We start from the raw sequence: 18,722 nt of genomic DNA on the forward strand, positions 1-18,722 counted from the left end.
ACCAGAAATGTTTACTCTTATTAGTAGGTATATCCTTGGCTGATACATGGTTCAGATTTGAGTTTCTTTAGTAAAATTTTAAGTAGTCATAGACTTAAGGAGCTGAACAGATAAATATTTAGAATTTTCCTAATTGAAAGCATTTTCTATTTAATTCCATCAGTTTTATACTAGGAATCCTGAAACCCAAATATTCTTCAGTTTAGGAAAGCAAGTTCAGTGGTTTATTTCATCTATTTATTCTTTCAGTCATTCCTGCATTAATTCAGGTTTTTTCCCAATCAATTTGCTATATATGTACTATGTTCCAGGCACCGGTGATGCAAAAATAAACAGGAAAAGCTCCCAGCCTGCAAGGAACTCACCTATAGTGAATATTCACTATAACCCATAGGAGTACCTTTCTGCTATAGTCAATTGCTGAGCCATATTCACTGTTAAATCTCAGCAAGATATTATGGTCAGTATTGCCTCACTATATGTATGTCAGTGCCTGACACACTTTTATAAAGATAGGAGGCAGTATTCTTCTTTAGCGTTAGCAGATTCAGCATCTTTCCCCCTATTTTTACCTGTTGTAGTTTTAGATGGTGCAGATAAAGCCCTGAAAATGTATGCTTGTACATTTTAAAATGTCCCCTGCTATGCTGTAACAATCCCCTGTTTTCCAAATGCTGCCATTAGTGGTTACAATAATCATCTGTAATGCTAGCTTCTAAGAACCATGGTACAAGAGCTTCTTTTCTAATTTCCCAGATGGGAGGGAACACATGCACAAGCCTGTTAGAGTTGCAGAAACTGGAAACAGCACTGTGTGGATTTATATTTTTAGAACTCTTTGGGCTTATTTAAGCACTCAAAATCAAACTTGGGTATCCATTAGGAATCAAATACCAATTCAAGAAAAACTCATGTGCCACACCAAGAGGAATAAAACATATTAAAGTAGTTCATAAAATGAACTCCTGGAAATAACTGGTTTCATATTCAGACTAAGATTTCTTGTACTTTTCTCAGGATGCCAGATGATAAATGTTGATTATATAAACCAGGGTCATTCCATTTATTTGAAGGATTGCCTCTAAGCATTTCTGTTCTTTACTGGAATAGTAGTAAAGTGGAAAGTTAAAAAGTAGGAAAGGAAAATAATTCTAAGTTATCCACAGGCATGTGGAATAAAGCTACTAATTAAAAAAGATGTCAGTGGCTCCTAATTTTTTGCAGCATGTTGTAACAGGGTTTTGTGATTTGTGAGCATAGCCTCTAGCCTTGACATTACACAAGGAATCTCCGTTGTTTGGGGAAGACATCTGAAAGTCAATGTTATTTCTTTCATTATTATCTTTCTTAAGGTAACCAATCTGACTATAAAGAGTACTACTACTATAAAGTTAATTTGTCCCTATGGATGTGATTTCTTCAAACTCAGCTTCAACCTTAGTTTTGGATATTTTATGAGTTTTTAGAGTCATATTATATAATTGGGTAGTTTCTATTTGTTGAGGACCCTAAGTATTGTTTAAAAAATTTCATCTTCATTTTACAGAAAGGAAAATTCAAGGTTGAATAGTTTATCTTCTGTAAAAGAGCAAGAAGTGATAGGTAAGCTCAGACTCCCAGTCTGGGTTCTCCTTTTAAAGCCACTAGTTCTAAAAAACTTGGTGTTTTAATGGTGACAAGAGCAAGGAGTCAGCAGTTAGTTTCCAGACATCCTTGGTGACAGCAACTTTTGTAAAGGGAGATTCCTGAAAAATCACTAGATGTAGAGAATAAAGGTTAAGAATTAACATTCATTTGTCCACTCATTTATTCATTCAGCAAACATTGAGTGGTTTCTATGTACCAGATACTGTGCTAAGATCCTTTTCTTACCTACCCACCTACCTATCTCTCCTCTCTCCCCAGTTTGGAAAAAACAAAAAAAAACCTAAGCCATGTTTCTTATATTATGCCACCTAAAAATGTGTTCCAGAGGTATTACAAATCTATATGTAAAAATAAAATTATAACTAGAGAATTAAAAATTAAAAATTAAATTAAAGTTAAAACTGGAGAAATAGTTATATAACCTTAGAGTTATTGATCAGACTTAACTCTGTCAAAATTTAAGTTTTTGTGATGGCAGACGAGTCCCCAAACAAAGCAAAAGTCAAAAGCTAGGCTGAGAGAAAATATTTGTTATGCACATGATAGAAAAGGGTTAGTGAACCCAATAAACAACAAACAAGAACATTAAAGCAAATTGGTAATGGATTTGATCAGAAAATTTATAGAAGAAATGTAAATGACCAGTAAACAAGTGAAAAGTTGCCCAGCTTCATGCATTGAATCTAAATTGGGATACCATTTTCCAGCTATCAGATTGCCAACATTAAATTATAAAGCCAGTGGTCATAGCCAGTGTTATCTAGTTATTCAGAATGAGGGGAAACAGGCCCTCTCATACTGATGCAAATTCATGGGTCCAAGTGTGAATTGCTGCAAAAATTTTTGAAAAATAATCTATTAAATCTATTGAAATGTAAAATGTTCATAACCTTTGACCCAACAAACTCAGTTTTAGTTATTAAGAAATATATTTCCCACTACTAAAGGACATATATGAGTATATACAAGAATATTTATTGCAGCACTATCAAATGGCTAAGAATTACAAACAACCTGAAGGTCTGTTGCTAGGGGAATGGTTTAATAAAAAATAACTCCATGCCATGGAATATTATGTGGCTATTTAAAAAGCATTTGGTACAGTGATATGATTCCATCAGGAAAAACAAAACAGAAGGTTAAGGAGCTGTTTATATACAAGTGTGTGTATGTTTTTATGAGGCTAGAGAAAGCTGTTTGAGGCTACACACATAGTTAATATTGGTTACCTTGAAAAGTGGGAGGTGAGGTGGGGATGGAAGAATTTTTTCTTTATAAACTTACATATGGTTTGACTTGTTAAAACAAACTTCAATTTTGTAATGTAAACCAAAAAGATAAAAAATAAGATAAAAAAAATAAAGAATGAAAATGAAAGGTGAAGCAGCCAGACAGGAGAAGAGTGTAGTTTCTCAGAAGCAGGAAAAGAGAGTTTCCAAAGGCAAGTGGCCATCCATGTCAAATACTGTTTAGATATCAAGTAAGAAGAGGACAGAGCAGCATTTGCTGTGTTTAGTGGGTACCCTTGGTGGGGGCAATCTTGACGACCCATTAGGGTTAGTAGGCTATTGTAGTGGGCTGAAGGATAAGTGGGAGGGAAGGGAGTGGAGACAGAGACTGTAGACAACTCTTTCAAACAGTCTATGAAAGGGAGGAGGGAGATGAGAGAGAATCAAGGGGTCCCTGTAGAGTCCAGCAAGATTCTTTTCTTTCTTTTTAAAAATTTTGTTTTTTAGAATGGGAGAGACTACAATCTTTGTCCCTGTCTATACATGTCATACTCATGCATCTTATAGGCACAGTAGAAGGCAGAGCAAGGAGACTGAAGGTGTTAGAGCTGAGCAGGATGAGTGCGATGGCCAGCTTCCTGCATGCAGGAAAAGAAGGGGTTGGGTTAGTTTTAGACAGATGAAGGACATCGTAGCTCAGGGGCATTGTATGCTCATGGGCAGTGATCCTTAAAGTCTAGGTTGGGATCCCCCTGGAATAGCCACTGAGCCCTCCTATGAACTGATCCAGAAATATAGGTCAGTTCTTACCAGCCCCTACAGGTGACTATTAAGTATTTTAAAATTTTATATTTGACTTGGAGCCACTAGCAACCAAAAATAAATTATTAAGGGTCACTGAAACTTGGTATTCATAAATTAAGATCAACATGGTACTAGATTTATTCTAATTCAGTATTTAATTCAGAAGTCTGGCAGACACTTGGTGCTTGGCAATAATCGTAAAGCACGTGCACATAGTTGTAATTCCACAGTTTTGATTTAGGAGACTTCATCAGTGTATCATCAGTTTTGGCTTGAGTTGGTTACGATATTCAGTTGCTGCTATTCTTCATTTTAATTATAAATTACAGTAAGTTTAGTTTTATCCTTATCAATTTAGTTTATTGTGGGTTATTTGGTTAACCTCATAGAATTTATTGGCACATACTTGGATCAACAACGTTTTTGTCTTGTAATGTTCTTATAACTGGACTTTTCAGATATGTATGTGTGGTTCACATGTGAGTTTTGCTAAGGTAGATGTGTACCTAACCTCTCTGCCATTTGCTTGTATGGTGACACACTTCATTGTAATATGTTTCCTGCAAATTTTTGCTATTTAAATAACTTACAACTTACTTTCAAAGTAGGTATAATAAAATTACTGGGTATTTTAATGTTTTGTTGGTGTTTTAAGATTTAAATCACGTTCATAGCAATATGTTTGCTGCAGTTTGTTAACCATGTTTTTATCTAACTCTTTGTTACCACCAGATTCACTACCTGCTGACCCAGAATGTGGGGACAAGTGAGCTAGGTGGAGTCTTTTGCCTTGCTATGGTGGGCTTTGGTCAGAAAGTTTGAAAGCCATCACTCTAGAGGAATGATTAGGTATGTGGCAAAGGATGTGCTGAGCCACTAAGTTGGAGAAAAGATAACTTACAGCCATGGCTTCAATGCCATTGGACTGTGAGCTCATCACTAAGATGTTATGAGAGCAGGTGCTGATGATGCTGTGTTTTTTATTTCCTACTTAAGGATGTAAATGAAGACCCTGGAGAAGATGTGGCCCTCCTTTCTGTCAGTTTTGAGGACACTGAAGCTACCCAGGTGTACCCCAAACTGTACTTGTCACCCCGAATTGAGCAGTAAGTGTTAGTGTCATTGATGTTATATAGCCTGGTGTTCCTACTTAATAACCAACGTGTCTCACTCTCTCTTTTGCCACTCTTGAACTCTTAAAATTATTTCTCTTTATTAACTTTTGTTTTCTTAAAAATTCATTGTGCTAGGAATTTAGATTGCACAGTAAATGCAGTTAGTATTTGCCACTGCAATCGTTTGGTGAGTCTTGGTTGTGCGATTTGTGATACAAACACCATACCTTTGTAGAGAGAGAAGAGTAGGCAGACTGAATCCAAACTTGTGAGTCCCTCCAGATGTTCCCTGGTGTACAAATTATTGTAGCCTAAAGAGGACTGTTGAACAATATCTGACCCAATATCTTACATACTTGTAACTGTTACGGTTATTTGGAAAACTAGTCTCTTTAAAATATTAAGCAAAAACATTCAGAAGTTAGTAAAGGCAGTATTAAAAGTAGATAGCTTAAACAGATGACTTTTGAATTATTTTTCTGTATCTAATTAGCTGTCTGTAATTTTCCATAACATTCAGCTACATGGTTCAAGTAGTTTGATGTCACACTTGTGTTCTAACCAAATAACTTTACTCATCAGTAATGGATTTCATAAGGACTGGCTTCACAATGTGCTTATTGTTGGCTAAATTCTCTGGTAGCTTATTCTACTTCAAAGGAAGCTAAGGTTCATTGAAAATGGATTATAAGCAGACTTGGTTGAGAACTTCTGACAGGACTGATTTTTCATCAGCAGAGAGAATTTTTACAGACTCTGATTGAAATGTATTATTAAAATTCTCTGTAGGTCATTTAGTCAGGGTTGGCTGATTTCTGTTTGTGAATAGATGTGGTCACCATTCAACATTCATATTAAGCCATTTTCACCCCCTCTGACCTTAGTTGCTCTAATTTATGAATCATGGACACACCATCTTGCAAACTGATAATGACATAGCTGTTTATACTCAAATATGGGAGATCATGAGCATCAGTAATCTCAGGCATTCTCCTGTTTATTTGTGTATCTCTTACAGCAACTAAAACAGGATTTTATAGTAGCAGGTGCTTGATGAATGTTTTATTTTTAAATTGAAAATACTGATCCATATCAGTAAGAGGTCAAAGGGTACTAGAGAAAGTACAGTGAAGTGGTAAAAAGCAAAGGCACTGGAGTGAAGTAGATCTGGTTTAAACTCAGGTTCTACCACTTACCAGCTGGAAAAATATTTAACATCTCTGAGCTTGTATCCTCACTCGTAAAATAGGGATAATAATACCTATTTCATAGTGTTGTTTTGAGGATTATATTAAATACTGTTCATAAAGCATTAATTGCAGTGCCTGGCACTATAGTGAACACTCAACAAGTAGTAGCTATTCATGTTATTATTATTGATATAGTTCATAGGAGAAGAATGAGTGAGTGGTTAGCAGGGACAAGTTGGAGCAGAAAAGGAGAGGATGGGTAAATAAGTGAGCAAGTACTAGTTCTAGAGTAGCCACTCAGTATGCTCTTAATGAGTTAAATTTTAAGAGGGTGTTTTGGTGATGAGAAAAGAGAGTTAATGAAATAATCACAAGATGTGGGTAATATTAAAGCTGCAGGCAAGAATTTGCCAGCTCAGAAAAACATTTTTTCCAGCAGCCAGGTTAATTTTCTTTAAAGTTACTGCACCTAGTTTGCAAATAAATTTTCTAGTAAAATATTCTCACTCTAAAAATCTAAGATAAGATGTGAAACATTATTAGGAAAGGGTATCTTTTAAAAGTCATTTTTCCTATTTCTAAAATCTAGCTTTCTACATTTGCTCCCTCTTTTTATGTTAAGAACTGGCCACAGCATACTTTTCCAGAACAGTTTTCTGTTACTTCACCTCACATAGCCTGTCCTTCAGCCAGACCAGATCACTTGAAGTTTTCTTAATTCACCTGTACTCTCTTGCCTTTGTGCCTGTGCTAAAGCTGTTCCTTCCATGTGCAATGCACTTCTCTAACACCTTCTTCCTGTTGAAATATTATACACTTCCTAAGGCCTTATTCAAATGCCATCTCTACCAACCATTTTCCCTGAGCACAATTAGTCTAGCCTTCTCTGGAGCTCTTTATAACACTGAATTTATATTAATTTTATAATCCACCCACCACAGCTTTAGTTGGTGATGTGCGTTTTTTTGTTTGTTTGTTTGTTTTTTAATCTTTTGCTAAATTGCAGGCTACTCAATGGTAAGGAACAAGTCTTTTCATTTCTTAATGCCTTGCACAAATGCGATGCACAGTAAACAATTGCCTAATTGGCAGTCCTCTAAGTTAATAAGTAATTCCCAAATAAAATTGGAAAATGCTACACCAATAGCTCTTATATTTTCCCTGATTGGTACAAATTCACTTGGTAGAACTATATTTGTAGTACCAAAGTAAATTACCAAAAGTTCTTATATCCTTAAGTCAGAGTTTTCAAAATGAGGTTTTAGAGAAAGGTTAATATGGAAAGTAGTAAACTTGGGGTATGACTTTGTAGGGGTTTACATATTTGCTAAAGTTGTTAATACCTTCAGTGAATTCTTGCAGAGTTCAGAGCATGGAATAGATGTAATGACATTTCAGGAAGGCCATGGGATAGGTTTTAAGAACTGAGTGAAGAGGGCTTGGTACTATTTTTGATACTGTGTTAAGCTCTCATTTGTTTTCTGTGTTTTATACTATCCTGTAAACATTTAGCTATCCAAGCATTGATTATAGACTCAGACTTGGACAGTTTTCTTAGGAGTCATGGGAAAAGCATCCCACGAGTGCCTGCCCAAAGCTGATGCCAGACTCCTGCCCTAGCTGAGACTTGTACTCCTTTTGGCTTCTGTCAAGGTTCTTTCTAGGAAGTTCCAAACACCATGCAGTGCATTTGACAGGCAGACTCAGAGGAGACCAATAGCTGGATCCACATTAGGTAAAAATTGTCGAGAGAAGGCTTGCATTCCCACCATCTCAGTCCATGGTCATCAAGCAATATTTTAAGCTGGGGAGAAACCCCATTCTAGTCTGGCTACCATCTCTCTGTCCCAGCTTGTTCATGCTGTGGGCAAAGATATTACAGTCACATTAACTAGTCCTAGAAATAAGAAAAGAAAAGGGCTACTTTGGGGTCTTGTCATCACATGTAGGAAAAGGGATGGATTTTTTGTACCATAAAGATTTCTGGGCCGAGCTCGTGGCGCACTCGGGAGAGTGCAGCGCTGGGAGCGCGGCGACACTCCTGCCGCGGGTTCAGATCCTATATAGGAATGGCCGGTGTACTCACTGGCTGAGTGCCGGTCACGAAAAAGACAAAAAAAAAAAAAAAAAAAAGATTTCTAAGACATGGATACCAAATGTCCCCAAATTAGACAATCCCAATGAAAGGGAACATCTGTCAGATACATTGGTAGAAAACTCCCAAGTGTATTATAATTTGATGAAGCTCTGAAATGCGATCCCACTTCTGAAGGTTGTTTACCCAGGGTCCTGGAAGAGTCATCTGGTGTCTCTGGCAGCCCTGTCACACATGCCTGCACGCCTTTGTGGTGTTTAGATGCATATTGTTTCCTGGTTTCCCACTGTGCATGTATATGGCTTACAAAGTAAACGCTTCTGAGAACTCTGTGTTCTTTTCGCACAGGGACATTTATGAAATAAACATATTTCAAGCCCTATACATTTGTTTTTCAAGGACCCAAAAACAATCAGTTGAATTAGACACTAAGTTCTGTTTATTTTAAAAAAAGAAAAAAAGTTAGTGATGAGTTATTTAAAAAAAAAAAAAAAAAAGGCTAGTAGTCAGTGATGCAAATTAGATTTTGGTTGAAAATTAGGCAAGAGAAAAATAATAGTTTCTAAACCAGTGACCTTTTTCTTTTTCCTGGCCAAAAAGCTGTAAATTTTAAGGTGATATCATCAGAGCCGGCACTGAGTATGCTTTACCTCTCCCTCATTCCCAGACTGTTGGCAGTTCCATCAGTGAAACCGAAGGTTAAATGGGCAGCAGAGACTGCACAGCCCTCTTCTCCAAAAGGTGTGGGCTCTGTTCTTGGCTTGAGCCAGTTGGTGGGAGTGGTTTGAAGAAAACCAGCTTCGTCACTCCCTGTGCTGTTCCCACTCTGTGCATAAAAAGAGGACTTCAGCCCCTGAGGCAGACCAGGTGGCATCTTTCACAAGTACAGAATTTGTTTTTAGAACTTTTTGTTGTTAAGTTCCAGTCTGCCTTGGAAATAAGTACTCAGTGCTTACCAGCCCACAAAAGTTCACTATTAGTGAGGCCTGTGTGCCTGCAAATATGCAAGTATTCATTCTTTCAGGCGACAGAAGCCCAGTGAGAATTGACCATGTGTAAGGCCCTTTGGTAGATACTTCAGAGGCTGTCAAGTTAAATGAGATATTACCCAGGCCTTTTATTTGCTTCTAACATAGTAAAGGGGATAAGAACATATATGGCCAGTTGCAGCTTGTGGTTTAGTTGAAAAGACAGTAATACGTGGCATCAGAAGCCCTCTGTTCCTCTACCTATTGGCTGGCAATCTTGGCTCAAGTTACTTAACCCTTTTGAGCTTCATTTCATCTTCTGTAAAGAGGGGTAAATCTAAGTTTCAGTTTCATCTACTCCAAGGGGGGAATATATGAAGGGGCCTACTGTAGTGCTTGGCCCATGCTTGATGCTCAGTTAGTGCTTCTTGAGTGTGTAAATATCTAAGAAAATACTTATTACGTACTGTAAGAGTTCAAGGAAGGAGGAGATCACATTTCCATTTGACCTGGCAGAGAGGGGGCTTTGGAAGATTTTGGAAAGCCTGACTCTTCCAGTGTGGCTTTTCTAGAGATTAAATACGTAAACTGTAACAATAATAAAAATGTATTTGTTTAGTACTTTAAAATGTTCAAACTGCTTTTTCACTTACTGTTTCATCTGATCCTCATGATGGTATTCTTAGCTTGTGTTTTGTAATACAGCCTTTTTCCTCCATAACCTGGAGTTCTTAGATCTTTCCTGTTCTCCTTCACTGCCTCTACTTCCTTTTTTCAGCCCATTAAATTATGTTAAATTGTATTTCCTGTGATTACATCTGTAGACCACTTTTGTGGCCTCACCTCTTTGAGGATGATCCCCAAGTCCCCATTTCTAATCCCAGCTTTTCTGTCTGCTTACGATCTCTTCTTCTAGCTGCCTGATGGACACGTCTTTCTGTGTGTTTAGGTGACACCTCAAATTTGAAGTGTCTGAAACCAAACTCATCATTTCTCCCGTAAGCTAATGTTTCTTCTTTACAACCCTATTTCTCTTCATGACATTCTTGTTTTCTTCAGTGCCTGCCCAGGTGCTACATTGCAAAGACATCTACCATACTCCCCACCCCCATTAGCCAGCTGGTTGTTTTGTACTAGACATCCTCTCTCCACAGTGTCTCTCATTCTTGTCATTCCTACTGCCATTACTTAGTTCAGTCCTTCAGTTGTTGTGTTTACTGATGGCCTTTTCACTTCCAGTTTCTTCCTATTTTAGTCATCCAGCCCAGAGCTGTCATTATCTTCCTGAAGTAAGTTCCAGTCATGTAATGTCCTTTCTCAAAACCATCAGTGCCTCTCTATTGCCAGCTGAGCTAAGTACACAGCTCTCAATCAGGCATTCCAAGTATTCTGTATATGGTCCCCATTTACCTTTCCACCCCAATCTGGACTCTACATATATCCTGCTGTCCAGCCAAACTGGGATTTTTGTGATTTCCTGAACACGCCTTGTATTTTTTCACTTCCGTACCTTTGCTCAGGCTGCTCATTATACCAGAACATTGAATTTATTTCCCTCTCCCACAGGATCTGTCAAAGTTCCTATCTGTTCTCTTAGATCTTCTCAATCACCACCTCCTGTGTGAACTCTTTCTGACCACCACCGCCTGCCTCCCCAACAAGTCTACACTGTTCCCTTCCTGTGTTTGTGTCTTTATTGTCCTGTTGTCTCCCTGGACTGTACTTAAGGGCTGGCCTCTGTTTCCATCAGTTGAGGGCCAGTGAACCACGGTCCGTTCCCTGCCAAGCTGGCCCTGCCCTGGCCCCTGTCTGAGCTCAGCCACAGTCTTCACTGATTGTACTCCTTGGAGGGACAGAAAGCATGGCCCTTGGATCTATGTGCATGTAAAGGCAAGTGGTCTCTATGGTTGTTCCTTATTGCTGGGCCTTGTGGCTCACCAGCAGGCTAGTTTCCTTTATGGTCCCCTGGTCATGTTTCTGAGAGGTGGAGCTTTATTTTATAGGACTGGTTTATCACCTTAATCCTGGAGGTGGTGAATATGATTTTGATCTCATGTGATTGTTCATCTACTCCTGTTATGGACTCTCCAGCCTGCTCTCCCTTGCCTTTACACCACAGTGTGCCTAGCAATAGACATTGTCTCTTGGAACATGTGGATAGCTCATGATTCACAAAGGCTAGGATAAACTGAAACTTGACTAAAAGGCCTGGGAAAAGTGAAAGGGAGCTGAAAATTAAAATAATACTACTTGAAATTATGGTTGAGTAGAGATACTAAAACCAGGTAAATCAGATAGGTTTCTTTTTTTTTTTTAATAGCAATATGCAAATTCAATATATTGTGATTTTTTTTTTTTAAATACTGCATTCAATATCTTAACAAAATGGAACAGTTTCATTTTAAATTCCCAAAAGATTTTTAGAGTAATTAGAAAATTATATAACTAAGCACAGATAGATTGGAAAGAAAAGACAAGTCTTGCCTTTTGTGACAAATTGTATTTTAGTTGTCTCAAAAAAGATATCCCCACAAATCTCTTGGGGTGATTTTGTGTCAGGATTTAAGTAATAGAACATCATAGTAAGCATGGCTTAATTTAGCCTTACTCATGTTTACTTGAGTCACTGAAATAATCCTATAATAAATACTGTGCTCCTGGAGAGTTTTTTTGTTTTGTTTTGTTTTGTTTTCTTTGATAAATATATAGGCCTGAGTATGCTGAGACAAACAGCTGTCAGGGGAAGATGTGTATTTGGTTTTGGTGGAGAGAGCTGTCTTGGCCTCTAGGGACTTGAGATGTTCGTTTTACTATCCTGGGAGTGGGGCCAAAAGGGTTCTTCGTGACTTAGAATGGAATTCTGAAAAGTAAGTTCAGCAAGTTTTCATTAGTGAGTTTGGCCTTTTGTCTTGCCTGTGTCTTCCAAAAGATCAAGAGCTAAGCCTTTGCTTTGAAACATTACAAAAAAGAACCAGAACAGAATTTAGCTGGGAGAGAAAATCAATCAACCCCCAAATATCATAGATTTGGAAACATTTCGGTATAGAACTCCCACCTCTCCAGAGCTTGAGTTAGCAATATCTCAGTGTTTTTAATCTAGCTTCCTTTTTAGGCAGAAAATACACATTTAGAAAGAAGATGTACATACATCTGTGCTAAGATAACTCAAATCTCACTGGTACGTGTTTGTCAAACTCTTTTAACCTTTAAGTTCTTTCTTAGATTTATTTTGTGTCTTGGGGCAGTTCTGTGCTTTATTTCTCCTGCATGCTACTCTCCTCTCTGAAGCATAGTGATTAGTCTAAAAATAAGATATACTTTGTCTTCATTCAAAAAATCAGGCCTAGCACCTTTGTGCTAAAAATCACAAGGGTTTAATGCAGAGTTTTTCGTACAACGAAAATGAGAAATTAATGATTTTCAGTTTAACACTATATCTTAACAGCGAAGCTGTGGACACTGATCATTGCTGTATTATGTAGTCACTGTTCATTTATATTTATTCACAAGTAGGAAAATTTTCCTCAATGGAAAGTCTGAGATGCAAAATGATAGTTAATGAAAACATTGTGCCATGTTATAGGTGGGAGCAAAGAAATCAGAATGTGGAAGAGGAAAGGCCCTAGAATGTCCCAGAACTGATGGAAGATACCAACCCTCAGATTCAGAAAGTACAATGAATCTCAAATAGGCTGGAAAGGAATTGACATCTTAGCCACATCATAATGAAACTGGAGAATACCAGAGATTAAAAGTATCCCAAGGGTGCCACATTATGTTTAAAGGAATAGCAGATTGACACAGACTTCTTTGAAGATCTGATGAGAGCCATAGAACTTACTCCAGAAAAATGTACAGACATAAAAGTTTAAATACAATTTGAGGGTAACACACCCTCCCCTGAAGCCAATTCATAAACCTCGTTTAAAGGTCTTTGTTCTAGATTTCAGTTTTGCATTTTTAATGCTTTCTATATTGTCTCATGCTAGAATAGTCATTGTAGCTTCAAATCTAATATCTAAAGTGTAAGTTATTATCTAACATTATCTTCCCCTCCCCCAAATCTACTCTTCTATGCTTTCTATTTTCTTTAATGGGTTTTACTGTCTTTCTAGCGACCCCAACCATGAAATCTAGGCATCCTATTTTTCACTTTCCTCTCGCCATTGCTTCACAAATCTAAACAACTGCCAGTTGATTTTGCTTCCATGTTGTCTCTCACGTTCATGTTCTCACCCTTTCCCCCAGCCCTTTTTAAGCCTCTAGGTATCTTACCCTTTGCCATATTAATCTGTCTAAAGCAGAGCTCAATTCATGTCACTCCCTTGCTTCAACACCCTTTGTGCCTGTTTACAGGACAGGCCATGCAAGAAAACCGCATGCTATGCTGTGCTGTCTGAGAAGCCTCAGTGCCTGCCGCACATAGCCTCCTGGATGCCATGTATCCCGGGCACCTGAACCATAGGTGGTAGGACCAGGGAGAGGTGCTCCTGGGGATTCTCCTTAATTTGGGGGGAGCATAACTATGCTCATTTAAAAATTTTTATTTAGCATTTTTACTTAGCACAGGAGGACTCTAGATGATCTAGCTGGCCTTTTCATTAGATGTCTTTCTCCATTGTGTCTTGATTGTTCCAATATCCCACAAAGATTGACTGGGGTTGTGGATATGTTCTGAATGACATTCTAGTTTTATTCCAGCTGTGTGGCTGTTGAAACTCTTCCCTGTTCTTCTTTACTTCTTATGGTTTTATATTAAACCTCTGTCCTTTGAGGCAACTTATCTGAGCTAGTATCATCTCTCAACTGGACCATTGGCTGATCTCCTGCATCCACTCTTTCCTCATTTCAATCTAGTTGCTGCACTGAAGGCAGAGTGGTCTTTTTAAGACACAAGTATGATCTCATCATCCTCTTGCTTAAAAAGAAAGCTCATTACCTTTACTCAAAAATGATCACTCATCAGCTTTATCCAACTCATTGCTTTTTCCTACATCTCCCAGGCATATTTCTTTTTTTTTCCCCCCTACTTATATCTAGTCTGTCGTCAAGTTCTAGCATTTTTGTTTTCATATTTTCTTGAAGTCTGAACTCCTCCAAGTCTTTAATTCTTCCTATTCCATTGTTTCAGTTACCTTACCTTTAATCTTTATATCAAACATTTGGTGGAAGTAGAAACTAATGTATAGAAAAGGTGGTTTAAAATTATGAAACAGATGGTCATCAACACTATGAGGCAGTAATTCCAATCCCTTTCAAGTGTGAAGACCTATTTTTAATGTCAAAACCTTTTACATGAGGGTGGGAGGAAGACTTGATTACAAGGAGGTGGCACAAGGCAATTTTTTAGGGTGATGGAATTGTTCTATATCTTGATTGTGGTGGTGAATATACAGCTCTACACATTTGTCAAAACCCATAGAATTGAACATCGCAAAGAGTGAATTTTACTGTGGGTAAAAAAATTTAGAAAATGTTTCACAGATCCCTAGAGATAAAAGTAATACTTTTAGCCTTTCATATTAATAAATGATGAATGTGTAATGCCTTTTAAATACACTCATATTTTATTAATCACAAGTGTGTATATACATATATAAATGGATACATTTATATGTGTATATGCTGTATGTATATGTGTGTGTATATGTATATGTGTATATGTGTATATGCTGTATGTATGTATATACACACATAAGAGTATATAGGATACATGTAGTTATATATGTGTATACATACATGTGTATACACATATGTTAACATTGTCTTAGTCAGCTTGGGCTGCCATAACAAAAGACCATAGACTGGGTGGCTGAAATAACAGAAATTTATTTCTTAACACTTGTGGTGACAAAGTTCAAGATCAAGGTACCAGCTGATTTGGTGTCGGGTGATGACTCTCTTCCTGACTTGCAAATAACCACCTTCTTGCTGATCTTCACATGGCAAAGAGAGGAAGCCCTGGCGTCTCTTCCTCCTCTTTTAAGGGCACTAATCCCATCATAGGGACCTCACCCTCATGGCCTTATCTAAACCTAATTACCTTCCGAAGGCCCCACCTCCTAATACCATCCCATTGGATGTTAGAGCTTCAACGTGAATTTGGGGGGAACACAAACATTCAGTCCACAGCACTATATATGACACACACACCCCACATGCACACATACACAAATGGCATTTATTCAGTCTTCAGACAGTGCTTGGTGTACAATAGATTGGTAAACCAGTTCTATCAACTCTAAGGCCCCATAGAGGAACATTTGTGATAAGGGATATATAATGAATGATCATTTTTCCCAGAACTCTGTTGTTTATATTTATTGATATTTGCTTAAATAAGAGTACATTTTAACTTCTTTCTTGCTCTTAAAATAGCTAACATAATTACTATGTTAGGAAGCAGTTTTTGACCCTGTTGTTTTGTCTCATGCTCATAGTGGAATGGCAGATTCATGAAGAGCCCTGCCACTCTCACACCTCCCCGCCCAACACAAACACCTAGCTTTCCTAATTTAGTACATGGTGGGGACAGAAGAACTCCAGAAGCAGCAAGGCTCCAGGGTTTTGAAACCAGCACTTTGGAGCTTTCCTCTTGTGTTTGGGCCTTGACTTCCATGAAGTGCATGTGGTTCTCAGCACTTCTCCTTCTAGGGCTCCTTGCTCTCAGATTTTCCACTATTTTCTCATATCAATATTTTTCTGTCTACACATTGATCTACAAATTGGTCTATTATATTAATAAAGTATCATTTACTTAGTTTTCAAAGCAGGGTGTACATGTGGATAGAGGGATATGTCAGTTGGGTTTTAAAATAAAATTGTTCTACCTAATCTTCTCCCTAAAAAGTATATGGTATATTATGCCCATAGCATGATTTCAAAGGGTAATTATTTTGTACCTAAAGTAATGGCATGGTTCTTGATTACAAGTGATTGGTGAAAGTAGGTAACGACTAAGGCTCTTAATGTGTAAGATTTATATATAAAGTGGAACTCTTTACACTGTTGTTGTTGGAGGAAGGGTCTGACACCAATGTTGTCAGATTTTACTGTGTGAAGTTTTATTAAAGAGCATGTAATTTGATCCTGGTATGTCTGATTTTGTTTCCCATAATAGAGGGCTAATGATTATATTGGAGTTTTTCTGTGCTAGTTAAAATTCAGACACGCTGTCTTTCACTAGCAACACTAATGACTTAATGAATGGAGAAGCCTTTAGTTTAATACAAAACAAATGATGAGGTAACATAGTATTGTAAATAGAACCATAACAGGGAATGAACATCCTGTCTGTGAACATTATCTTTTATAGACAGCTTCAACAAAATAGAAGTCATTCTTGAAAAAGGCTAGAATCTACTACCTTGCCAAATTTCAGCTGAACCAAACCATTAATATGAAGAAGTTATGTACATCAGTGGAAAATTTATTTTACTGACAACCTTTTTTTCCTACATGCAAAGAACTTTTCCTTCTCACTTTTTAATCCCTCCCCTCCCTCCTCCACCCCAATCTTTAAGAAGTATGATGTAAGATTGGATTGCTTCATGCCAAGTTTTCATCCTGGAACAGATTTTTATAGCCATGTTTCTCTGAGAAAAGGAGTTTATGATCAAATGGTGATAACACATCCATGTTTTAATTTCCTCCCCTGACCTAGTATTTTTTCCTACTTTTACTTTGTCAGAGTTTAGCATGACCGATTTAATGTGTTTTAAACTAAAGAAAATTATTTTGAAAGCTTGTAAGGATTCATTAACTGTAATATATATGAGTGCTTGAAAAAAGCAAGATTATAGAACATGCTATTTTAAATTTTTAGATTTTTCTGTTCATACAATAAGAAAACTGTTCAGAACAATTGTGTGTAGATATTAGATATTTTGGTGACCAGTCTTTATTATTTCTACTCTATTAGGGTTATTTACCAGAAACTGTTCACTTACTTTTTGAAAACTCTTTTTTAAAAGTATAAATAAACTTGGCCCTGTAATTTAATGTTAAGAGTTCAAATGGTGGAAATAATGAAAACGGTCATCAGTAGAGAAACAACCTAAGTGTCCATCAATGGGTAAATAGATAAAGAAATTGTGGTGCATATATTTACTCAATGGGACATTACTCAGCATTAAAAAAAGGAGATACTGCCATTTGCAACCACATGGATGAACTGGGAGGACATTATGCTAAGTGAAATAAGCCAGACACAGAAAGAAAAATAGTACATGATCTCACTTATATTTGAAATTTAAAAAAGTGTCAAATACATATAAACAGAGAGTGGTTACCAAGGGTGGGGAGGGGGAGAAAATGGGGAGAAGTAGGTCAAAGTATAAAAACTTGCATTTACACAGGATGAATAAATCTAGAGATCTAATGTGCAGCATGAAGACTATAGTTAATAATATTGTGTTGTATACTGAAAATCTGCTAGGAGAGTAGATTTTAGGTGCTCTTAACACACACACACAAGTAACTATGGAAGATGATGAATATATTAATTTGTGTGACTATGGTAATCATGTCACTGTGTATTTGTATATCAAAAACATGTTGTACACCTTAAATATATGCAATAAAATAAATAAAAAGAAAAAAGCTAAACATCAAAACCATACTATATATTTCTACAGAGACGTATGTATGTATGTATGTATGTGGGTATGTATGTATGTGCTGGCTAACACTAATGAAGACTTATGTCACATGTTTTAAGTGCTCTATACCTATTAACTCATTCAGTCCTCACAACAGCCTTATGAGGTTGGTTACTAATATTGTCCCCATTTTATAGGTGGTAAAACCATGGTTCGGAGAGGTTGTCGAAGTCATCATATCTAGCAAGTGGTGGTACCACCATTTGAATCTTGGCAGTTTGACTAGTAGGATTGACAGCAGAGATCTAAGCAAACTTTAGCCTTATTGGGAATGTTTTAAATTTCTTCAGGGTGAATCTAGGCATTTTAATTATGAAATTAAAATTAATTTATAAAAGATAATTTAAATAATCAGATTGGAAGAAATTTACTAGATATTTACAAGGTCATTAATGACTTACCCACTTTTGGGGGAACCTTTTTTTTTTTCTTCCACCAGATTGGGCTAGAATTTAATTAAGAATTAAGAAGGGGGCTGGCCGGTTAGCTCAGTTGGTTAGAATGCAGCCTTATAACCCCAAGATCATGGGTTCAGTTCCCCATACTGGCTAGCCTTGGTGGAACCTTTTGTTCCATATAATGAATGCTATTCTTTGTGGGGCTGCTACACATTTGGTAATTTTCTGAAGTACTATGCTATAAATTCTCTCATCTACTACATGGTTTCTCAGTCTTGGCACTATTGATATTTTGAAGTAGATAATTCTTTTTTTGTGGAGGGCTCTCCTGTTCATTGAAAGATGTTTAGCAGCATTCCTGGCCTCAACACACTAGTTTCAGTAGCAACTCCTCCTCTCCCAGTCTTGACAGTCAACAATGTTTTGTAGTATCCCCAGGGCAGGAGGTGGCATGGGGGAGCAGATGTGGCAGTGGCAAAATTATCCCCAGTTGAGAACCACCAATCTCCTATCGTCATCCTTTATGAACCTTCAAGAGTCTGTTTTTGCCTGTGCTAAGCTTTAGAATACCTTTCATTCACAACATTGAATTTATTATTGTTGTTTTATCCAACAT

General features: G+C 37.2%; 1 protein-coding gene across 3 annotated transcripts in view; it reads left to right on the forward strand.

Annotated features, from left to right (window-relative positions):
• The window catches only part of BABAM2 (BRISC and BRCA1 A complex member 2), a 427,256-nt gene that overhangs the window by 241,744 nt on the left and 166,790 nt on the right, over positions 1–18,722 (forward strand). For all 3 annotated transcript variants that reach the window (XM_063078471.1, XM_063078470.1, XM_063078472.1), the window contains exon 7: positions 4,677–4,786. In XM_063078471.1, coding sequence (XP_062934541.1) covers positions 4,677–4,786 — 110 coding nt within the window. The remainder of the gene's footprint in view (positions 1–4,676; positions 4,787–18,722) is intronic.

The sequence above is a fragment of the Cynocephalus volans genome, chromosome 14 (genome assembly GCF_027409185.1).
Source record: "Cynocephalus volans isolate mCynVol1 chromosome 14, mCynVol1.pri, whole genome shotgun sequence".
Taxonomy (NCBI): Eukaryota; Metazoa; Chordata; class Mammalia; order Dermoptera; family Cynocephalidae; genus Cynocephalus; species Cynocephalus volans.